General features: G+C 40.0%; 1 protein-coding gene across 16 annotated transcripts in view; it reads left to right on the forward strand.

The window, feature by feature from the left end:
* Positions 1 to 23,959, forward strand: part of LOC112561052 (protein scribble homolog) — a 65,395-nt gene extending 41,436 nt beyond the window's left edge. For 4 of the 16 annotated variants that reach the window (XM_025233214.1, XM_025233215.1, XM_025233220.1 and 1 more), the window contains 15 exons: positions 491 to 547; positions 2,182 to 2,319; positions 2,630 to 2,707; positions 4,812 to 4,838; positions 6,376 to 6,555; positions 12,808 to 12,925; positions 13,350 to 13,406; positions 15,007 to 15,109; positions 15,540 to 15,554; positions 18,460 to 18,633; positions 19,833 to 19,969; positions 20,550 to 20,590; positions 20,893 to 21,099; positions 22,026 to 22,100; positions 22,726 to 23,959. In XM_025233214.1, coding sequence (XP_025088999.1) covers positions 491 to 547; positions 2,182 to 2,319; positions 2,630 to 2,707; positions 4,812 to 4,838; positions 6,376 to 6,555; positions 12,808 to 12,925; positions 13,350 to 13,406; positions 15,007 to 15,109; positions 15,540 to 15,554; positions 18,460 to 18,633; positions 19,833 to 19,969; positions 20,550 to 20,590; positions 20,893 to 21,099; positions 22,026 to 22,094 — 1,401 coding nt within the window. In that variant the 3' untranslated portion in view covers positions 22,095 to 22,100; positions 22,726 to 23,959. Of the gene's footprint in view, positions 1 to 490; positions 548 to 2,181; positions 2,320 to 2,629; positions 2,708 to 3,623; positions 5,554 to 6,375; positions 6,556 to 12,807; positions 12,926 to 13,349; positions 13,407 to 15,006; positions 15,110 to 15,539; positions 15,555 to 18,459; positions 18,634 to 19,832; positions 19,970 to 20,549; positions 20,591 to 20,892; positions 21,100 to 22,025; positions 22,101 to 22,725 lie in introns of those variants that run through there. The other 12 variants (XM_025233219.1, XM_025233223.1, XM_025233221.1 and 9 more) reach the window with 12 other exon arrangements.
* The last annotated feature ends 825 nt before the right edge of the window (positions 23,960 to 24,784 follow it).

Consider the following 24,784-nt stretch of genomic DNA (forward strand, 5'->3'; position numbering starts at 1 on the left):
ATAATAGGAGAGAGACTATGACATAAAACTGCTCAATATCTCTTGGTGTTCTAACTGCAGTTTGAGCATTTCTGGTGGTTTTTGCATCAAAGGCATCATTTAACTGCTGGAGCGAAGTAGAAGAAACGTCTTCATAAATTTTCTTTTTCTGCTAACAGTTGATGTCATGACCATGCTAGTCCATATAATTTATTTTTTATTGTAAATACCTTATAGATACTTTTCATGAATCCTGTGTGTAGTCTATGTCCATAAGTGATTTTAATGTCATCTTGAGGGGTTAACATGCTTGGTCATTATTCTCTTTGTTTAGTATTGTGTATGTTCATGATTTGCTTTTATGAACATTTGATGGGTTGATGTGCTTTGGGTGTTATTTCTTTAGTATGCTGAATATTGTGTTTGTCACTTCGTTAGATCCATGCACTGCAATCTGTTTCTTTTTTTAATTTTTTTTTTTAATCCCATGGTGAACATGTGCACTGTCCAGGAGCGAGCCATTTTGGATGAGGCTGAAGAGTGGGAGAATGAGGAACTAAAGGAAGCGGTAGGCATCCATTGTGGAGATTTTGTAGCTGCTCATTACACTTCAGTAGGACAATGAGTATACATATGCTTTAATATTGGAGTATTGGTTACTGATATGGTTGCTTTTATTAAGCCACTTCTTCAGAATGGTGACCTCTTCCATAAGAACAAGAGGCTACAGTGGCTGCAGCCATCAGTTGTGTTTGTGTTGTATGTCTTGCACAATAATAACAGAAAGTAGTGATTTACATTATTTATTTGATCATCCACTGCTCTCAGTAGTGAGTTATTCAGGTGAGACTTTTAAAGCATATGACTTTTCATGTAAGTCATATCCTTACCACTCATATTGGAAGAAATCTATAAGCATGAGGCCCTACATGACCTGTGCTTGGCTGGTGGCGTTGAACTGATGGAAGGCACCAACAGAAAACTGCAAAAACCTTATTAACAGACTGAGAATGCAAATATATATGGATTGGAGACCAGCACTGACAAGAGCAAAGTGATTATTAACATTAATGGCAACAACAGAAATCTACATGAAGGGAGTACAGCTTGAGGTTAGCAGCTATCTTTTCTTGGTAGCTCCACAACAGACATGGACCTCAACCTCAAGAGATGGCACAACAGCACAATCAGGTTTGCTGTCAGGTACAAACTGTCCCTCATAGTTCCTATTCTACTATACAAATATGAGACATGGACTCTACTTGTCAATATGTCGAAGAGAATCCAGTCATTTGAGAATAAGTTCCTCAGAATGTTGCTCTGAAGATTCTACGTAGAACGCAAAACCAGTGACCTTAGTATGGAGCAAGGTTGCAACTCTCGTGAAACATCAGGAACCCCTTCTTGCAACAGTCAAACTGTGCAGTCTGGTCTGGTTTGGCTATGTGACCTTGCAAAACACTTAGAGACTATTCATGGGGTACTTTGGAGAAGAGTTGATGCTAAGGTGCACAGAGGAAGAGTTAGCTTGCAAATGAAGGAATGAACTGGTAGTTCCATGCAGGATCTGCTCATCATTGCTTAAAACCAGCTTATGGGACCTTGTCAGCCATTGTGCTTACCCTTTTGTTCCCCTAATAACCTAAGTACTTGTGAGTCAGCATAACATTTGTCAACTGGTATGAGTCAAGGGATAAATGAATGAATAAAATGCATATAATGTTTACTAGTTCCAACTGGCAAAAAAACTAAAACTGGTATTTTAGAGAGTAATTTTTTTGGTGTAAGATCTTGCTGAGACCGAGTCTGGTTCCTGCCTCCCTCACCCATCTTATTTGATTTTGATAAGTTTGTTGTATTTAGGAAGGCTTTTGAACATTATCTGCTTTTGCAGTGGCTATATGCTATTTTCTTCTTTTTACACAGTGTGTGTGTGTGAGTGAGAGAGACTTAAGTCAGAAAGGAAGAAAACTGATCTCAAATTTTAAGGGCAATTTATCCTATAAAATTGTAGATTGAGCAGTACAGAGTAGTATTTTGCTTCAGATTAAACTTGGAGAAATGCAGTATTCAAAAACATCTATAAACATAAAGTTAAAAGGAAACTGGACTCTTCTAAGTTTCTTGTAAATAGTACATAGTCTATACAGTGTAAAATATGAGAGAATGGCAAAATGTTACGATACAAGTATATTGCTGCAGGAACGATTGAGGCAGCAGAGAGAACAAGCAGCTCGTCGCCTTGGCAATGGTACAGCTATGGAGGCTGTTCGCCAAGCAGCTATTCTCAAACAAGAGCAGGCCCAAATCAGGGGACATGGGGACTCTCCGCCAAGACTTGTAAGGCCCCCCACCCTCCGTGATGACATTGTTTTCACTGTTAACGCAATTGTTAGTTAATAAGAATTTTATATTTTTGTATGCATAGACATGTCTATGTGACAGAACAGAAATATCAGAAATTAAAGTTCTGATGAGATTTCTGTTAGCTGTACTTTTGCCTTTTTTTTTTTTAATATCTTTTTTTGAAAGAGATTATACAGACTTTCATCAGATTGCAAGTTTGGAAGTTAGCAGAAATCTTGGGTTAAAGCAACTCTTGTTTTTGTTTCTGTGAGAGATTATTATTATATTTATTTATTTTTTTCAGAGTGCAGCTACTGTGATTAATCAAGTGCCTTCTGGTGATACTGTTTTACATGATGGTGTGGGCACTAAGAGTCCAGGGGTCAGTATACTCGATGTTTTCTTTCCTTCTCTCCCTTCCTTCGCCCCATTCTGCCCCATGGTCACCTTTACTGCTTTGCTTTGATATTTTTTTGCTTGCTCACTGTCTTTCTCATTAGCCTACAGTAATTTCATCTGTTTTCTAGTCTCACCAAAGGTGCAGAGATGGACTACAGATTTATTGTTAAATAATGTTTAAGCATATGATCAGATTATTGGGAAAAATGCCTTCTTCATCATTTACAGCTTCTTGTCCTATATTAGACTGCTAAGACTAAGAGGTTGTAATTAAAACATTTTCAGAGTTAAGGCTTTTTAAATTTTGTCACTGGGAAGGACTCTTTCTAGACATTAACCACTGACAGATTTTTATCCAGAAATCTGGAGTATGAGCAACAGAGCCTGTGAACATACCTGTTGTTTCAATATGTAATTTTTAATTTTAAAGAGAGAGAGCAAGACAAATCTGTGAAACTTTGTTTCAAGGTCAAGGAATCTCATGGCAGTTATCTCCTGCTGGTTCTGTCACATATCATTGTTCCATTTTCAGACCAGACATATTGCAAATATGACCATATCCTCCCCAGATACAGCCTGGTATATCCCTGATGTGTTAAGCACCAATAACCAGTCTGTAGCTGAAATTATAGATTTATATGTATTCACTTGCTATGTCACATTTTCATATTTTATCCCCACAGTTAATGAAATGTGTCCTTAGTGCCTTAAGACTAATTGTATAGAACTTAAGGCACTTTACTTCTGTGTATGCATATTATCTTTTTATGGTATCTCTCACCTGTTGTCAGTTACATGGGCAGGTGGCAGTTTTCAGCTCTGTGTTGATAATTTTGTTGTTTGTTTTTTTTTTTTTTCAAATCACAACTTTTGTTCATCTTCTCCCTTTCCTTCCACAGGTGATTGCCCACAACTAACATGCACTCATGTGCGCACACACACACATTTACACACTCACAAACACACACACTTTCATTTTTTTCATCAACATTGTTGCAATAAGCTACTCATAGCATTCCCGCAGTCTTGCCTCGGACCTATTGTTGTCCTCACTAGAATGTGTGTGTGTGTGTTTTTTTTTTTTTGATTGTCCATTACTTCAGCACTGTACTCAAAGAAGGTCATCTGAAGAAGCACTCTATGCTATGCCTACATGAGCCATGCTCACCTGCTAAAGATATAAAACCTAATAGATGGCATATAGATTTGCTCAGGGCAAATCATCTATATGTTGATATGTTGAGCCATTTTTTCTAAATTACATAAATTTCAAACTTTAAAAAATAACAAAAACCACAGATTGGTCATATTTATGATTTTGCATTGGAACATTCAGTTGCTGTGTGCTTTAGTTGACTTTAGCAGTGTTGACCATACCTTCTGTATTAATGAAGTATGGACACTGCAAGTAGAGACTTGTAAGCATTTTGAGTGTTCTTCAGATGAGTTTCAGTGTGACTTGTTTTCCTGAGATGTGTGACTATGTTCTGCAGTCACATTTTTTGTATGTTTTCGGTTGCAAAGTATTCCATAAAATCTTGTTTTCACTGGCTGACATGAAAGTTTGATCCTGTCCTTTCCACAGCTTTGTTGTTGTTTTCAATCTCTTTCAGCCAGCTCTTTTTTTTTTAATATAGAGACATTGTCACTCTTTTGCATGGTATTTGCGGATGAAGCTTTTCCTGGAAGATCTTGTGAAGAGTGACTTGACTCACTGGCTTGAGACTGTGATTAATGTTTGATTTGACTTGTTTGCATGTGATTTCATGCTGCCAGTAGTGCTGATCCTGTTACCATGGAAACCATAACACTGTTGAATAGTTGTGATACTTGTGTGCATGATTTCCTTGTGTTGACGCTCCATGTACAGTTACACTTTGAGATGCCTTCATGCTACGAAGTCCAAATACAGTTATAAAGAACACGCACACATGGACACGCATTCAGCTAAGCACTGACAAGTTAAGATTAGCTAGAAGATGAGAGCCAAGGAAAATCTGCACTGGAGCTTTCCAAAGTATTTTGTGCTTGTCACGAGTGTGATGAATTTTTGAAGAGTAGTAATAACGTTTTTGTTTCCCTTGCAGCACAGGAATTTTCACCTGTGTGACCAGGTAGCCACTGTAAAGTCATTGTTGCAAGCTTGATATATTGTTGTCACCCCCTCTATGCCATTGACAATATTCTTGGTTGAGAGAATATTATTAAAAGTGATGAAGGGAGTGTAGTATTTAAACTTAAAATTGTATAATTGTACATATATGAAACCTTGCATATAAAAGAAGAGAATTATTTTTTTTACTTGTTAGTATGAAACATATACAGATAATTAAATTAAATGTGGGGGAACACAGATATTCTAAAGAGGTTGAAAGAAAAGCTAAGCAGTTCAACAAAGGCCAAACAAGTCACGAAGAAGACAGTTGAGATGCTAAAAATCAAATGAGCCACACAACCTACAATGTGTATTTATTGCCGAATATCAGTTTATACAGAAGGTATTGAACAGTCTCAACTGTACTTTCAGGGTTTTAATATTGGTTGAGGTGGTTAGCATAAATTTCCATTGTGGATTTTTTCTTTTAACTTTTTTGTTCTGTCAAGCTTTCAGTGTTGCAGCTGTCTGGACTTTGCTAATATGCCATAGTAATAAGCCTGCTTAATTTTTCTGATTATTTTATAGGTAAAAGAGAACAATATGAAAATTCTAGTTATTGACAGCAGGCCTTTAGCAAAAGGACAGGTTGTACCCCCCTCCCAAAATAAACTAAACCTACCCCCCCCACACACACACCAAAAAAAAAAAACCAAACAAAACAAAACAAAAAATGTTTTAACTGTTGTGAATAATTCTGAGTGCTGAGAAGTGAAGGAAGATGCATCCAGAGCACAGATTATGACAATTGTTGCCTCTTAATTTGAGGCGCAGTTCTGGTTTTCTAGTTTTTGCATTTCAGCAGCTGTATAAAAGCATGGTGTAAAGAGTTAGTGAAGCTAACAAGTAAATATTACTCTATTTATAGGCAGGTAAACAATGGCTTTACAGCCCTCTGTGGTCCTTCACAGTTTGTCCAGAAAATTGGAAAAGGGTGGGGGGTTGGGGCTCACGTGAAAACCCAGGACTAGTTTTCTATTATTTTCATCAGCTTTTTCATATAAGCTTGCGTCCATAAAAAAGTAAGAACGTATTGCATGGGGGGAAAGTGCATCTGAAAATTGCTCACTTTTGAAACTGCTGATCAGTCAAAATGCCTAGACAGTTTTTTTTTTTAAATTTACGAGGTGCCACTTTTCATTTTTAGCAGTACTCTGGAAAAAATGCTTTTGTAAGACAGACGTGCTACACCCTATTCTCTCTATTCTTGCTTTATTGTGCAGGTGTTTTCTGTGTTACAAAGATCTTTTTCAGAAGTGGCGGGGAGGGTGAACGCATGCATTTAGTGTGTAGCTTATTTGCTGATGTCTTAGATGCTTTTCTTTCTTTTCAAGCTGCAGTGAGATTAGAATGCACAGTATACTTTATAACATTAACCCTTCTGTGTTGGACTACAAAGTGTATGTTTTGTTGGTGTGTCTGTGCCTGCCTTTGCCTGCCTGCCTGCCTAAATTTACTGTGTACCTGCCTGCCTGCCTGACTGATTCGTGATGTAGCTTCCGAGAAGAGGTCCTAAACCACCTATCCCTCCAAAACGCATGGTGCCTAGCACACTGCAAAACATACCGCCCACACCACCGCAGGAGACCTCATCACCTACTGATGGGCTGGTCTCCCCTGGAACTGAAGTGCGGAAGTCAGCACGCCTGCCTTCTGGGACTAACATTGGATTAAAGGTAAAAAGTAACAGTGGCCTGTCTCATTTTCACAATGCAGGCTCTCTTCGTGGAGGAATTTCACTGGGGTTCGGTTTCATGCTTCTGACTGTATGTATGTGTGAGTGAGTGTGCAAATACATAGGGTTTTCTGTGAAAAAGAAGAATTCCTACAAAAGCTTGCACTAATCTCTACAATTACTTAGATTATGTAGCATTTTAGTCTGCTTTCTAATGAATACAAAATCTTTTAATATGTTTAAAATAACTAGCTCTGTTAACAGATGGACTAACATGGTGGTTGTATGCACTATTATTTTTCCTGATGCTTGCGTTATCATGGTCCCCTGCTGCAGACTGAGGTGGTACTTAATCATGCACTACATTACTGATGCTTGTTTATTCTTTTGATACTGGGTTTATACCAATTTGTAATCATCTGCTAACGCAATACTTTAGTATTGCAAAATATGAACCCAACTGGAGCCTCTCTTTTTTTCAGTCTTTGTTGACATCAGTTAATAATTACCTATGAGGTACTTAATATCAAGTAATCTTGTCATCACCCTCATCGCTGTCCTTGTTCACTGGAGTTCTGGCACATGGCGATATTCTTGAACCGGAGGCTTCAAAGAGCCATAGAGAGGCTGGGGATGGCAGGCGGTCAAGGTCTGCAGAATAAGGGAGGGTAGAGTGTGGGAGATCAATGTTCAACAGCCAGCTGGTCAGAAAAGGATTGGGAGGAAGGCTAATCTGAGTGGTGTGGGACAAAGCAGGGTGACTCACAACTGTTAGCATCAATACTCAGATATTTTTTTTGGCTCGTGGGGTAATTCTGAAAGCAGCCACAGGTCGTAATTTTTAAAAGGAATAATTAACATGCTCTTTAGGTGCTTTAAAACCAAGAGTCTTTTGAGAGAAAATATATGGTGAAGAGAGAGTAGTTAATATTTTATCATTGATTGGGATTATTCATTTACTCTCTGGCAGCTTGAAGACAACAGCTGTATAAGAAGTTCTCACAACAGCATGATCATGAAAAGTCAACAGAGGCGTGGGTCAGAGAGCATATACAAGAACATGATAAGATGTAATAAGCAGTAGCTCACTTGAGGGCAAGTAAGTACATGACCAGCAAGATAAGCATCCGATACCACAGGACTCCGGCGTCTCGCGAGGGCCTGTCAAACCAAACAGACGTAGGACTTGTAGTGGGACGATAGAAGGACGCCTACCCTGGCGCGGTACGTCAAGCTGGGGCTGTTGGCGCATCTGGTTGCCTGCCACCCGTATCGACTGGCTGACGGGCTGCAGCAGGCTGGCACCCAGCGGCCGCACGCGTGACCATGACCTTGCGACTGCCGCCTGTGCTGTGTGGCGCCAAGCTGTATCCGCGTCAACATGGTTACGGCCACGCAGCAGACCCTCCCAGCACAAGACAGGATCGGGTGGGGTGGGGGGGAAGGGAGGACGGAGGGAAAGAACAGGGGAAGGAATCAATACTGCTTTGGATATTCATTAGCGTGGGTTGCTCCCCGGTTTTCTAGCGTCGTGGCTGCGGGTGTGGGGATGTCGGATTGTCGCGCATTGCTGCACTGCTGCATCTGCCACTGCTGCTGTTGCTTGTTGGTTGTAGTGTAGCGGCAGTTGCAACGACAGACGCGTCGGTAGTGCAGACGGGTGCGTGGTCGGTCAGTGAGGAGCGTGCAGTGCAGATAGGTACGAGTTGCCGGTCCGTTGGTCGGTGGCGAGTCGTTCACGGGATTATCGCGAGTGTGTGTGGGCCGTGCGGCCAGCAGCTAACCCCCAGCCATGGCAGCTAACTCACAGGTAAGGGATCATCCGCATTTTCACGGCTTTATCTTTCAGTGCTTTATAGCTAGAGTTCTTCTGGAAAGCGTGTTGCTGTGACCGAACGCTCCTTAGTATTCGGAATTCGGCATTGAGAAATTTCAATTTTCCAAAATTCTGTGTATGTGTGCACGCGCGTGCTCCCAAGATGGAGCAGCACAGCTTGGTAAGCCATCGTCTGTCTTATCTAGGCGTAAATCTTTAAAGCCTCTCCCCAACAACAGGTTCTCATTTGGGTTGTTGAAACATTTGGTGTCGTGAGGAATGTTTAATATGTGCCTTATCTCTCGGGAAATACGGAAATGTCATGTCTGCGCACACATGCAAACCAATGTGTTGCTGCATGTGGGTCGAAATATGAGATTATTATTTTACAGTTTCGATGGTGATATTTTGTGTCTGTCACTCTGGACAGCACAGCGATCCTCTTGTTTTCTTGTATCGCCGTGGGCACGTCCATGCTTCAGTCTTTTGCATCATGCCACAGGAGCATGTTGGTCTGAAGCTGAAAACGGCAGATCGAAACTTACCCTTTTCCCATTTTTTTTCCCTTCTTCTCGATCTCAGTAAAGTGGCTATAGTATAGATGGCGAGACCACTGACAGAGTTAATGAAGTGAAATCGTAGACAAAACACGATTAACTCTAGTAAGGACGTGCATCCATCTGCTTCCCGCTTGTAATGTCTTATCTGCCTCCTTTTTTTGTTGTTGCAAGATTCTGTCTGTACTACCGGGACGCTCGTGCTTTGCGCACCATCCTGCGCTGCAGGCCGCTTGTTTCGAGAGCGCGTCTACTCACTTTTGCTTTTCAGAGATTAATCGGTGGGGAACAGCCTTGAAGTTGCTAAAACGTATTATATTTATTTGTGTGTGTGGAGGGGTGTTTAGAAGTCTTCCCGAGATACAGATAAACACCATGCGGTACCAGACTGGTGCAACTTGTGGGGGGTCAGCAAACTTGGTTAGACACGACTGTATTGATCTTTGTTGGCAAAGTCCCGATCCCATTGCGTGCAGCAACACGGGGGTCAGGGGCCAAAGGTGGCCCGGAGATGCGAGTTGATGACGGGTGTCCTCAAGGCTGCAAGTGAAACGATGACTGTAGGCAGCGAACCCAGGGTGACATCAGGTGGTGTACACCAGCGAACTTCTGCACAGAGGTGGGGTGGTGAGACTAGGCAGGGTGATGCTACGACAGGTTTCTCTCATTCACACAATTTTAAAAATGTCGGTTGCTATTTTGGAGGCAGACTTAAGTTGTATTTATTCTCAGTGAACTGGTTCTGACAACAGAGACTTCTTCTGGTGCCTGTCATAGAGGCGTCTGCATGTTCTTTCTTGATATGGCTCCAAAGCCTAAGACATCATCAGCTCACCATTTCTTGTTTACACTTGAGGACAAGTTGTTGTCATCTCCCTTTGTTGAAGACATCCAGGTGGCCGGTTGGATATCGTCGCTTGGCGCCAGCAGGCTTAGTTAAACATCAAACACTCGACTGGGACGATTACAAAATGTAAACTTTTCTTTCAGCTGTCGGTAAGCTACGAAGCTGATAGAATATCACAGCTTGTCGACTTCAGACACACAGGTCCTTGTGTAGAAGCATCCCGGCATGTGCGATGCCGAGGTTCTACGAGCAAAATAGTTTTCTTGGATCACCGAAGAAGGAGGGTCGGGACCCTCAGCAGCAGCACGTTTTTTTGTCCCGTTTCTGCTGCACGCGCCCCTGGCTGGAGGGGGGAAGAGAACCGAGGCGCCAGCGCCACCGCCACCGCCACCACCGCCCCTCTCTATTCTCTTCCCACCCACCCCACATCTCCTACCATTCCCGAAGGCCCGAGGACAGGATAACGCCGAAGTCCAATGTGAGAGAAACATGTAGACTTGGTGGAGCACGATCACTCAGGACATAGGATGTCGTGTACGACAGTCACCCACAAGCGATTAGCAAAGCTGAGTAAGCGTGACCGTGACATTTTAGTGATTTCCGCGAATAACCGGATGTGCAGAAGCTGGGCCCTGTGGTCACAATCTGTTCCGTGTTTTTGCTTTTTTTTTTTTTAACGTGAAAGTACGTCTACCGCTAGGGAGCTCCCCCGTCCAACCTCCTTTCCCCTCTCACACGCGGGAAGAGGAGGGGCGAAATTGTTGCAACTAAGGCTATACTGTATCACTGGGACGCAGTCAGCCCTGTAAACAGATGCCCCACGCAGAAAAAGAACAGCGTGCCTGAGACGAGATCTGAACCCAAGTCAGCTAATCCTCTCTGTATTAGGTGACAGGCGCAAACGGTTGCGCCACCGGACCGCCTCACTCACATGGGAAGAAGACACTTGTTTCACAGGAAATTTGTGCGACTGGAATAAAGGTGGGTTCTGGTTGCAGGAGGAAAACCAAGCTGCTCCGTTTATATAGCAAGGCAAGTTTGGTGGGTAACTGCCATCATTAATGATAAGCAGCATATGCACTTCATAACAATCGGTTTGACTGCCCCCCTGACATGGCCTGGGAGTGGGAGGAGTGACAGACATTTGGTTAGATAAGAAGCAAGGGCATTTACTACCCAAGCTGTCGCGATTTGTACTCGCGCCTATTAACAGGATTGTAGTAGCTTTTCTTGATCTGACCACGGGGTGTCTGGTGGTGGCCCCAGCTTGGTTCGCATGACACTTCCCCCGCTTTTTTTTTTTTTTAGCCGGACATAAAAAGTACCGCGACTCCCGTGTAGCCCGCATAGATTACGGATAGTTTTATGCAGGGGAAGGGCAGATGAACACGTATGCATCCCAGCCGTGCAGCACAGGGAGAGAGATCGGCCCGTGGCAATACATTAGAGCGAGCGTTGGTGAGTGAGGGCGAGTAAGTGAGCTGATCAATACAATTAGTCATAACCTCCTGTACCAGTGGCCTTGCGCCTTTGGCGTCCGCTTGTGCATTTCCGCAGATAACAGTAGGGGAGGTGTGTCTGCAACAGTGGCGCGGGGGGTCAGCAACAGTGTCCAGGGACCTTCAACAATGGGCTTCTTGGAGAGGGTTGCGCCAAGGTTCTTGGTGTCTGAATGCGTGCGCAGAACTCGTAGGAGTTAACCGACTGCGGTACTTGAGGCGGGTGACGGGTGGCAAACGGGGAGGGTGGGTGGGTATTGATGCATGTTCGGTGTGGTGGTGGGGGTGAGGCTTGGGAGCAGTTTCTGACGAAAACCTCGAGCTGGAGGCTGAAAGCTGACAGCTAGTCAGCAGCCAGTGTGTGTGTGAGAGAGGGGAGTCATTCCATTCATCACGCGCTCCCTCCGCTGTTGCTATTGGCAGCGCCAGCCTGATGAGCGCCGGCACGAGACTGTCTTTGATGTCAGCTTTAAATCGTGCCTGCTTCTAAAGGGCAATAAGGGACGGCGGGGGTGGGGGCAGGGTGGACGCCATGCTCGGTCAGAGGTCACAACATGGAAACTTGTGAATGGCTAGTGCTGGTTGGAGGGTTGTCAACCTTGACTACAGGCCTTTTGACCCCAAGTTTATTATGTTCTCTGTTCTCTTTTTGCCTTTTGAAAGGGAATATAATCCATGTCTGATATGACATAATCGGTTCATTTAAGCCTTGGAGGAGAACATGACATCTAAGAACTAATATCCATTAGCATTGGGGTTCATCTGATAGATAAAGGACATATAATGCCATGTTCAGTTACATTTCATTTGGCTAGTTTAAAAAAAAAAGACATGGCTTGGACAGATCATTATTTCTGACACAAATTGTGCATAATTTGTGCCAGAAGTGATAATACATTGTATGAGAGGTTTGGATGTACAGGACAAACTGAGACATGGTGACACAGACATAAAACACTGGGTAACGTAGCAATGGATTTGCCTGACCTTGTCAGCAACGCAGCATAAGAGTAGGGCTGGGAGCCACCAGAGCATGAACCTGTAGTGTCTAAATAGGGAAAATAGTGGAAAAATTAACTAGGACCTTCAATCTGGATAATGTGTTCTTTGGACTGTGTCATGTAGATGATGTATTCATTGGGACGTAGGACAAAACCTGAACATACCTTCCATGGGAGTCAATCCAAACCTGTCTGTTCAGGTTTTGTCAGTATGTCCAGATATTGGCGCAGGTGTTGGAGTATGGTACAAGATCACCACTGACTTCTTTTATAGTCAGTCCCACCATTGTTGCCAGCTGTATTTATGCAGAATTCTTGTAGATTAAAAAAAAAAAAATTTACTAGCTCTTTACATACACAACAGTGGTTAAAAAAACTACAGATATAACTAAGCCGAGAGATCGGAGGGTGTGGTGGTTCCTACTGTTAGTGATTTTGCAGAGCTGTTTTCCAGGCACACAAGATCATCTTCTACTATTATGACATTGACATTGTATTCTTACTAATTGGTGATATGGATGTTTTTGATGCAGAGTGCCCCAGGAGATCCTAACAGCATCAATCTTGATGGGATGAGTTTCCGGGAAAAGCAGAAATACTTTGAGAAGGAGATTCGTGAACACTCAGTTGCACAACCTGCAAAACCAACATGTAAGTTCTTTTAATAGCAGCAACCTTAATAACCCATTTTCCTCACTAGGGATGCACATGTCCAGCTGATGTGTCAAAGCTAGAGGCTGATGGAGGAGAAGTCAGCTGAGGGAGAGACTTTTGCCCTGGATGTATGATGTGCAGTATTTATTGTGTGAAAATAAATTGGCATAATGATTTTTTGTGCCTTTTATATTTAAACTATAATTTTTAAAGCAGAAATGCCTGTTCTCTGATTGTAAGAGATACATGAAGCAGTTTTGCAAGAATCCTTGGGGCGAGGTTGGGAATGGGGGAAGGAACTGTTAGACAGTTGTAGAGAGTTGTAGTTGATGGAAGTGTTTGCTTACATTAATGGTCAGCAATACATGTGTGCTTTTGAGAGGAAAGTTTGAGATGTTTTAATCTTCATTTTCCTGCACAGCCAAACACTTCAGTTATCTGGCTGAACACGAAATCGCTAAAATGAAACAAGAAGAAGGTATAGCGGTTTACGAATGAAATTTATTCTTGTTGTGCTGAAGATAAGATTTCTGAGCATTTTTCCTGTGCTTGTGAATGTTGTCTTTCTTGAGTGGTTTGCTTATTATTAACAGAGTATGGACCCTTTGGGGCTTTCAGGTGCAGTTTCATGTGCACCCTTGACATTGTGCACTGATGAATGTGCATGCGACTACATGTACATGCACTCTTTTGAAAGTCAACCATTTTGCATTGTTAGCATTTACTTTGTGTTTGTTGTAAATGTGCTATTGTCTGGAAAGATTTGATAGTGTCCAGTTTGCTATGCAAAGGAAGCCATAGATTTGAAGATATTTGAGGTGTGTAGTTTGTGACCTAGAGATAGGTTGAGAGGGATATCATCTAATATACCATATTTATCAGCAGCCATAATTCTGGTGCATACAGTTGCATCACAAATCACATTAATTAGACATGTCTTCCTCCCTTCCCATGTCTGTTTAATGCCGTTGGTTTCCATGCCCTTGTTATTTTGAAGCTTATTTCCAAGTATCTTAGAATCTGCTAGAGAATGTCATCTTCCTGCTTCCTTTTGTTGTCTGGCTTGCACAGGTCATGAGTGTGTGTGTGCACGCATGCTTGCACATGCTTTAGTCTTCTTTGTTCCCTTGTCAAACAAAGCCACAAATATCTCCTGTCCCCTTGCATGCAAGTGTCTGAGTAGTATCTCTAGAGGCATCATTTCTCCCATTTCTGTCATGTAGTAGATTGTGTAGGGCATAATGACCTGAAGAAGCGCCTGAACCCTCCAGTCTTCTGCTGTTGTCAGTCAGCTATTTTTATGGTACAATGACCTGCATGCCATATCAGTCATTTTGTGAAAAGCTGTCACAGCAGAACTAAGTTGATTTTATATATATCCCCCTTGTTACATGGCTACATGGAGAGTGCCTTTTTCTCTATTTAAACCATGATGTCTTGAAGCAAACAATTGTTATCTGATTGAATGCATTTTTTGATTTTTGTAATTGCAAAGTCTAGTCAATTCGTTAAAACAGCTATCTCTTTACATATGCTGTTGCATTGAGTGTAGATATCCACATGTTGGAGAGTACTTTATGGAGTAGAGAGGGAGGACAGGGTGTAGCAATGATGCATAGAGAGGTTGGACATGAGATAGTAGAAGATTTTAATTGTCTTGGTAAAGAGGAAACCCTTCCCTTATTTTCACTTTCAGATTTAAATATCCATCCACTAGGGAGTTCCAGAGAGATTTACACTTTATTTATTTATTTTTTTGTAGCTTGAAGATGACATTAGTATGCATCTTTGTCTACCAGGAAAAAGTTTCGTGGTTACCACTGTCCATTTAGTCAGTTGGATATTAAAGTCATTACCATTTGTATATTAAACTCAGATTCCTTACAAAGCTGTCACCTTGACAAGTTTTTCCCAGTTGTAACCACAGGGTGTTTTGGTTAGAGTAGAGTGGAGGTGGGGATAGCTAAGGTGTTTAGGGGAAATGTGTGCAAAGAAATTAGAGATGTTTCTAGAAGTAATTTACAAAGTGCAAGTACTATGGTGAGATATTATGCTGACCAAAAATTTTTATATTGCAGCAAAGAAAACAGCAAATATGTCACAAGAACAGCTACGCTCCTATGTGGCCAGTGGTGTGGCTGACATAAAACCTGACCATGATCTTGACCACATGCTATCCAGGTCAGTGTTAGAGATTGATTTAATAGGGATTTTGTAATTAAAAATAGACCTACTTTGTTGGGGAGGGGAAAATGGCAAAAGTGATGTCTTAAATGCTTAATGAGACAACAGGATTAAGAATATAAGATATATGAAAAAAAGTATGCGAAAATGTTTGTGACATCAAAGGAGAAGGCAAAAACTTTAAGCTAAGTCTCTGGCTTTATAACTTGATGTGTGAGACTACATAGGATTACTGTTTCCTCAATGATATCATTATTTTGAAGCAGCAGAATGGAATTATTGTTGATTTAGTTCATGAAGAGAATTGGGTAGACAATCAGGCTCCGGTAAAGGCAAAGTTGAATTAATAGTAAATGAGTAGTAATGATTAATGTGATATAAAATGTTTTTTAATTAGTTGTATTTTCCCCTTTTTTCCCGGCTACAGTCTGAACACACGGAGGTAACTGTATATAGGTGTTGTGTGTGGTGATTTTAAAATGTTTCTTGTACATTTTTTCTTCGTTTAAGTTGTTTGTTGAGGCATTTGAGGTGGCTTTTTGCACGCTGTCATTTCCAGTGCTAGTCACTTACATATTCTTCCCATTCTGCCGCAATTTTGTTAGGGAGGCATAAATTCCCCACTTACTCTTGCTTGTTTCACTCTTGACAAGACTGCACATGGGCTACGATTACTTGCATTACTTCCCTTACTACTTCCCACTGCAAAATGCCCATGCAGTCTTACAACAGATGGATATGCACTCTCCAAACATTGATCAGTTTCAGCCTTATAAAACTTTGTTCTCCTTAACTTCCCTCTCGTTATACAAAGCTACGCAGGTGTGTATAGAAAGAGAAAGTGTTCATTGGTGCATAGCAGAACAGTAATAATAATATATAGCAGAACAGTAATAATAATCAAACCTTAATAGTGTTATAATATAGAGGAAAAATAAATATGATGTAGCAGAACAGTAATAATATTATATGCTTGTCCTGTCAAAGTGAAAGCATATATATATAAAATATAAATATATATATAAATATATAAAAGGTTTGGTAATTTGTGATGTCCAGTTAAACAGAAATCTCAAAAACAACAACAAAAATCATTGCTGTTAGTGGACATCTTGAGGTACTAAGAAATATCTAGTAGGCTAGAACAGCAGTATTGAATGTCTTTTCATAGACTGTGTATTTATATCATGATTTCTAGTTTCTCATCTTTCACTTGTGTTGCCTCCATTGATTGCTGCTTTAAGGCCGCTTCTTGCTTGGGCTTTAAGAACTCCTTGTATGCATTCATTGTGCAGACTTCCCACTTGATCATGCTTAGAGAAGGTTTTATTTACTTTTTATTTTGCCCTGTTCTCATTCTGTTTTTGTAAACTCTCCAAAAGCAGAATATAATCATTAATATTGCAAAGCATGAATTGCAATTTTTCTAAATCTAGCAAATTTGTAACGTTTAATGTGCTGGCAAATCATGACATGTGTCGTGATACCTGCGTGCCTAAAGTCAGGACTTGGTTTGAAATGCATGTGAAGCATGTTTAATGATGGGCTTAGGTAAGATTTACAAGTTTTTAGGTAGGTGAAAACCGCTTAGAATATTGATAATACTATCACAGGAGCTACACTTAAAAGCCTGTCTTCTGTATTCAGAGGATCCAGTTTGTAATAAGCAGGCTAAAATGTAGCATCATGTGCAGTATTCTAGCAACCACTTGTGGAAGCAAAGTATGAAACAGGGTTTTGTAGAAACCTGTCAGTTTATCAGAGTTTTAGCTGTGGGTTCACAAGATCAGTGCTAGGAGAAAGAATGGAGGAAGGGATATGTGAAGACTAACAAAGGTGCATCAGGCTGTCAGTACTGTGGGTTCTGCATGTCTTGGCATGAGTCAGCTCATACCTTAGGTGCCAAGTTTTCAAGCACCCACAATATCAAACTTTTTGGCTTGAAAGGTTGACTGAATTTACCTTTGCCTTGGCCTTTGATGTTTTGAGGCAGGGGAGGCAGAGAAATGCTGGCTAGCAGAAGGCAGTTTTCAATAATAAAAATAATATTAATTCTTATATTGCCCCCGGTTTTTTTTTCTAGAAGCTATTCAGCACATGCACCCATGCATACAACACATGCACCCATGTGCAGGGAAATCAGTCAGTATTTTTGATTGAGATGAGATTGAAGATATTCTTTTATTTCCCTGTTTCTGCATATGCCATAATTGCACTGGCAGGGAATTCTCAACTGTGGGTCTAAAAACTGCACAGGAGTATTTACCAAAGATGGAAAGGGGGAACTTTGGAATTTTGAGCATAGTCTTGTGCACATGAAACAGACCAGATATAGCATAGTGCGTAGAGCAAGAAATACTTTTGCTCCGGCATGTGATGCATGTTTGACTTATTGCAGAGAGTAAGGTCCAGCACTGATTGAATGTTTATCTGGTTTCGTCATTCATTGCACTGCAATTTGGTGTGCAGCTTGCTGCCATGCATGCCTTTCCCAGTTTGATTTTTTTTTATTTGTTTGTTTTGGCATTAGTGACAGCTGGTGAAAGAAAATATAGTATTATTTAATGTAAACTCTATATTTGATTTGTGTATTCGCAACAGGAGGTGAAAGAACTTACTTATCTTAACCCAAACTTTGTATTTGAGTATTGTTTTAATAAAAGGTGAAGCAACAATACTATTTAACTCAAACTATGTATATTTGTAACCCAAGTTATTTAACTTAACACAATAACTAAAACGGAAAGGGTTTTTTTTTTTTTGGTTTACAAACAATTCAGGTAATAATAATGAAATGTTAATTATATCTTATTGAAGGTGTCAACCTTGAACAAATGAAGCAGTACGCTGTGCATTGTAATTTTGGGTTTAAATATTTTCAAGTTACAAAGATTGTAGCTATTTGGTAGATTCTGATACTTGCAAAATTAATCATCACTTTAATTTATGTAGCACAGAACACAGTAACCTCAGTCAAATCAAAGGCAAATCAAGGACAGATGATTTTAAACCTCTCTTTCTGTCTCGACTCAAATCTTTTATTTTATTATTGATGTGCTTCTGTTTACCACTTAGATGCATGAAATTTTAGTTTGCTTCATTGAGCGTCTGTTAAAACTCATTTCTCTGAGCAGTATGTTGGAATAACAGTGAAAGAAAGAACTTTTAAACATTAAAAGTAAAATCCCCTTTCATGTCTTTTTTTGAATTTAGTTCATTTTTAGACAGAGTCACTTTGCTTAAACATTTTAAGTTGCAAAAGTGTTTTGATATTTTTTTCAATCCCCAATTTTTTTTTTTAAAAAAGTGACCATAGTAATTTCAGTCATATTATTTATTATTACCAGCACCATGACTGGTAGTGGGGTAGTTAGAACACTGAAGGCAGAAAAACGACTTCAGATTTACAACTTTTCGGAGAACAACAATTCAGAATCTTCTGTTATGGATGACCAACAAATATCTTCTCTTGATCCACGGGAAGTTGAAGCAGAAAAGCGAGCTGCTTGGCGAAAAGCTAGGTTTGTTGAAGCCATAACACTTTACCTGCAGTATTTCTGTCTTTTGAAATGTGCACTGCTATTATATCAGAAACCCATGCAAAGAAATGGTCTTGGGAGTCTATAGAAAACTGTGGAGATAAAAGTTAATGATTAAATAAAAAGATCAGCTTTTGAAAGTGTTGTGTTCAAATAATTCACAAAGGTCATTTATCTGAAAGAAAACATGTTTATGATAAGGGAAGGGAAGGTCCCCGGGTGGGAGGTTAACTTTGTTCAGTATAAGAGCAGATACCTCATAACACCTCAGCTTCTCCCTCTTGCCAAAAAAAAAGAGAGAGAAAAGCATTCCATGGGTTGAGAAGTTTGATACTTCTAGACACAGCTCAGTTGTCGTGGTTTTAGTTGTTGCTTTTGCATGGTTTTTTCTCCCCCACCCCCTTTTTGGTTTCAGTGGTTTTCAGTCCAGCTCAGTTGTAAAAGATTCTTTTAAACTATTTTGTGTTGTCATAATAGTTAAGAGAAAGATGTAGTAGAATTGCTTAAAATGTTGCTTTTACAAATGAAAAAAAGTTGTGTGGTTTATTGATGTGGGTACAAAACAAGAATAGTGCATTATAATGTCAGTACACAAATCTGCTGCTGGATGAGCAGATTTTAATACACCTGTTGTGTTGTTTGTTTAAATACACACAGGCCTGAAATTTCCAGAAACAACTCTAAAATGAAAATACTTATATTTTGCAGTTTTGAAAATATGAACATCGTGAATTGGGGTGTCACCAGCACTCTCTTACCCAGTTTTTCAGAGATTTTGCATAAAACCCTTGGGAGGTGTCAGATTTTGTTTAAAAATTGATTTCTGGTGTGGTGGAGGTTGAGTTCACTTCTGTGCATTTAAAAATATTTGGGATTTAGTGGCTTTGAAGTTTATATCATTATAAATTGGTGGAAATGAGAATGTTACTTTTTATTCAACCCTAAAGATGGGGAAAGTGGGAGGCAGTGGGCAAAACAGAAAAGGGAGAAAGTTCTTCACAGTTGGTTTGCTTTAGACTGACGTGCAGTTATCTTTGTAAAAATGTTGGTGGATCTGGATTAGTGTGAGCATTTGCTTGCATGTACAAACAAGTCTATGATGGTCTTGCGACATTTGCAAACTGACTGAAGCCCTGCTGGAGCTAGCACCCAAAATGATGTGTTAGCTGATGTGTGGGCAGGATGAAGAGTCTGGAGGCTGATGCCCTGCAGGCTCAGGCTGTCATTGTCAAGGCTCAAGAGATGTCCCGGGAGCCCGTCCATCGCTCTGACAACACGGCAGCATCCAATTTCTCCACAGTAGACATCGCTTTTGCTGGTTGGTGTTTTTGTCCAAAGAACATTAGTGTAGCCTTAACTTTTTGTTATACTTATTTAAGAATTAATCACATAGAAGTCTATTGTAAAGAAGAACTTTTTACGAAAAATTCTGTTGATTTTATGGGATACAGCCTTAGATTCTTTTAATGTCATGCTGCAGTATTTTTCTAGATCCTTTTGGCTTTTGTGAATTAGTAGATTTACTACAAATTTCAAAATTAAAGCACACTTCTTATTAAATTACACTTGAGCAGTCCTGGAAAGGTTAGTTTTTAGATTTATTGATTAGCTGTAACTGTACATGTCCAACTGTCTTGCAAAACCTGGAGCCTCGAAGTGATTAGGTTTTGTCATTGTCTTAGTGCATAAGAAATGAAGGGATCACTTTGTAAACTGTTGTTGGTGTAAGTGTTTTATACACTTACCGTTTCTCTTTAAAAATTTCAGTTTCATTGTTTAGCTTTGTATTGGCTATATTTACTAGCAGTTTTTCAGATCTGCCATTCAAAAGACAGCTTGTGTATCTGTGTTCATTTTAAGGTACAGATATGAATTAAACCTCTCTTTTTATGTTACAGATGAAGATGACAGCCATCAGAACCACAATGGAAACTCCCAGGTAAAGTTAAAACAATTGTAAACTCTTCAGTTTAAACGTAGACCTGGGCACGGTGAAGACAACCTTTGTCCTGAAAGTTTCAATTTTATGTTTGAGGAGTCTGTAGCAGAAAGTTATTTTGTTCTTAGATAATAAAGGATCATTTCAGAAACCCTTTTTTTTCATTACTTATGTGCACACATTTGGTGTGTGATCCATACAACTGCTAGCACAGCTTTGACCTTGGAAATACATGCTTGACTGAGTCACCTGCTGCCTCTCCAGAAGGATTGTCAACACATTGTATTTCTCTCCACTAGCAGACTGTTGTCTCAGCAACTCCATTGGGTAACAACAGTAACCTGTCTTCGTTGAGTGTAGCATTTCGGCGAGGCAGCAACATGTATCATGAAAATATTACAGTTCTTGGTGAAAGTGTTAAAACCATCACAGAAGAGGTTCTGAATAAGCAGACAGGGAAGCTTGAGTTTCAAACAGTCCAAGTGATTGAAAGAAGATTAGAACGAGAGGTAGGTAGGGTGCCAGTCTTTTCTTTCAAACACCCTACCCACTTTTTTATTGGGTTTTGTTTTGGTTTTTTTGTTTTTTTTTTTTTGAGTTTGTGCCTGTACCAAGAAATTCCCTTTGGGTATGGTATTTGAGCTTCACATGTGGAAATAGCATGTGGGTAGTGACCATTCTGCATGTTTGTGTGCTTGTATTTGGGAGCAGCTGGAGTAGTAAGTAGATTGGGGGAGAAACTAGCATTTTGGTGGAATCCTATCCTAATTTCCATCCACTTTCATTTCTCCTATTGCTGCCCACCCCCATGTCTGGTTCTCCAAGCATGCATGCTTGCTTCTCTCTCTCTTTTTTTTTTTGAGGGCAGAATGCCTAAATATTGAGACATTTAGATGAGCTCACTCAAGAATAATTATAAAAGTTTTGGTGAATATGTGCTGGTTTCTTGTACCAGCAGAACATTCATTATTCAACGAGAGATAAAGCATTTGGCATGCTGACACCTGCCTGAATTTTTATTTTTTCAATGAGGCAGAGATGGTAAATCATATTGGAATGAGCATTATATATTTTCTCTAATAAATTTATTAGAAAATCCACTCTATTATGGCTGCTTTTTACCATTTTACTTTGGCCATTTATGCACCTTTGCCCCTTTGCTGTGATACATGGTACTGTACTAGTTGTACAGTTGAGTCAAAGGTTTGGAACTCTGGAATGTGGTGTTATAACTTTGATTTGCATGTCTCTTGTTTTGATTAACATTGTGATGACCTGGCCTATATTCCATAAATCTTGCATTCTTCAGCATGACCTGGATTCTCAGGGTCTCTAAAATTAGGCATCCATAGGTCTTATGTCTTTGTAAATCACTTTTTAATAGGAGCCTGCTTTTTTTACGTCCGTTGTTGATCATAGGTGTCTGCTTTCATAGATCGAGGTAAAGACTCGGCGGATTTTCGAGGTGAACTTGAAGAACAGTGATGGGTGGAAAAATGGGTAGACAGAGGTGAGGACATTTGTGAGACCATCTTCTGAAATCTAGGATGAGGGGCACATTAATCATTATGGTGGCTTATGTTAGCTAAAGATCCACGAAGAAGAAAGCACCCTATAAGACAGCTTGTCCCTCGAGCATATATTGCAGCGCAGGACACGATGAATTCATGGCAGAGGACAAGCTGACAGTTGTGTTAATGTACTATTTAGTGCTCCTTTTTTAGTTACACCCTCTTGTCATTTATCATACTGTGAGACAATATTTAGTTGTCCCTCTGTTTCTTGTTACTTCATGCTGTGCAGCAAATTAGGATGTTGACAATTGTCGAATTTCTTTGGAAGCTTCGAGGCCAGGTATCATCATATGTCAGCCTTTTATTTAATACCAACTATGGAATGCTACAAAATATAATTATAGAATGACAGTAGTCTCACATGAAAATCCAAGCTATAGACTGAAAAACAGAATTCTGTACATATACAGGTTCTGTCCCAGCTGTTTAAACCTTTATCTCTGAATTCCTTAACTTGAATGTCTTGGTCTACTATTTACTGACACAGATTTAGTGACTGACATACATCCCTTCCGATATTAATCATTATATGCTTAAAACTTTCTCAAATATTTGTTTCAGGTTCACTGAATTGACTGAAGTTTGTTTCTGCTTCCTTGCTCACTTGAACTACAACGCCTGTGTTTTTTCAAGAATGAATTGTGCTCATTTCCGCTGGTGTGGTCCTGTGAAAATCTATCACAAGCATTCTCATTTCAAGCCTTTGTACCTGAAAACTCCATGCACGACAGCCCTCAAGCAAGAGGCCCTTTCCCCATCACAGGCAGTCACATCTCAGGCACTGTTGACGACAATTTGATAACAACAATTCTGTGGGTGTTTTCTTGGCTGAGTGACAGAAGCATACATGCTCACATGGCAGGGTTTTTAATGTAGAGAAACCTGCTTCAGATACTTTCATAGTGACTTAACGACCAACATTTTTTCTCTTCTACTATGCTGGGCAGTTTCTTTTTTAGTCACCTGCAGTATCACAGTGTACACTTTTAGATGCTGCTTTTAGATTTCAATATTGTGCAATAAATCTCACTCTCTTATGCAGGTGTTGTGTAGGACTTTGTTTATTGTATCCCCCGGTTTGGTCCAGGTGTAATTTGCTGCAGATGTTTCATGATTTGTTTGCACCACAGTTTTCAAAGCCTGCTTTGATTTTTTAAATATTTAGCTACTTTAATTTTCTTTCGGGTCATGTGATTGGCTGGCCTCTGCAACTGATGTATAGATCATTCATTATCTGGAAAGTACAGAGTATTGTCTTGCATCAAACATCGTGTTGTGGTTTTTGGCAAGGCATTCTCATATCATTGACAAAAGTAGGCACGCTGTACATGTCCAATTTCTTCCAATTATTTGCCTGACAACCTCAAGGCTTTTATAGATAGCGATATTTATCTGTCTTTCCAAATAACCCCCACCCCAAATCCCCATTTTGTTGACTTGTGTATAATGGACTGTTGATTTCTTGGCTTTTATACATTTAATGAGACCATTAACTTTTTACTAATGCCAAAACTCTAAAGTTTCCTGTTTTTAATTCTGTAGAATATGCCATTTCTTCATACTTGATGCATTTTAGGAAAGGAACATGCTTCTGACAAAAAGAGACTGATGAACAAATGTGGTTTTAGGTCACAGTCCGGGTAATCTCCCTTGAAAGTTACAGTTCTTTTCTGTCTATAAAGCGTGTATATTTTTTGTCTTTGCCAGTTTTATGTGTACATGTGTGATTTGGAATAATCATGGTCCCCTGCCTTTTGTATAGTTCATTCAGAGATAAATATGATTCAGTATTTTCTTTTTGTGTCTCTGTTTCTGTGGTGGTGTAGTTTTGGGATTTGTTTGGTTTTTTTTTTTTTGTTTTGTTTTGAAAGAAAGTGGTAACTTTGTTTAAAAATACTTCATTTCTAGTAGCCATTTCTAACAGAAGTCGAATTTCTCTCTATACTTACATAGATCACAAATTGACATGCACCTTGTTTTCAGCAAGAATGACCATGGGTCATGGGGACTAACATTTTTTTTTATTGAATGTGCAGTAGCAGCTCAAATACCACACTGCAGATTGCAATAGCAGCAGGTGTATCGGTAGACTTAAAGTCTTTACACACTTGAAATGGTGAAAGCTAGACTTTATTGCTGAATATACCCCTTCAGCAAAGTTCATCATGGGTTCAGTTTCTTATACCTGGTTGAACAAAGAATATCAGTTTATCTGCACTTTGAGAAGTTTACTTCATGTTCTCTACTGCATGCATAGAAAAGTGTTTTGTAGGGATAGTGACCCACTTGGAAGCAACATGAAATATCCTGCTGCTGCTTTCCTCTAGAAGCTAAACAAGTCATTACCTTTACCAGCTATCAAGATTTTCATGCTGCTTCCCTTCTCTCACTGTGGCTCCGCGCGTGTGTGTGTGTCATGTGTTTTCTACATATTTGCTTATTGATTCTTACTTTAGTAAGAATTTTTTTATAACAGCCATACAAACATTTGTTAAAGGCAGTCACATATTCAGCAGTTTGTGTCAGATTACAACACCTGTCAGTCCCTTCATGGGGAAGATTGGGCTACAAGGCTGAACATTCCTACAGACACTGACATTATTCTCTCATATTTGAGGCC

Source organism: Pomacea canaliculata, linkage group LG4 (assembly GCF_003073045.1).
Source record: "Pomacea canaliculata isolate SZHN2017 linkage group LG4, ASM307304v1, whole genome shotgun sequence".
NCBI classification, from domain to species: Eukaryota; Metazoa; Mollusca; class Gastropoda; order Architaenioglossa; family Ampullariidae; genus Pomacea; species Pomacea canaliculata.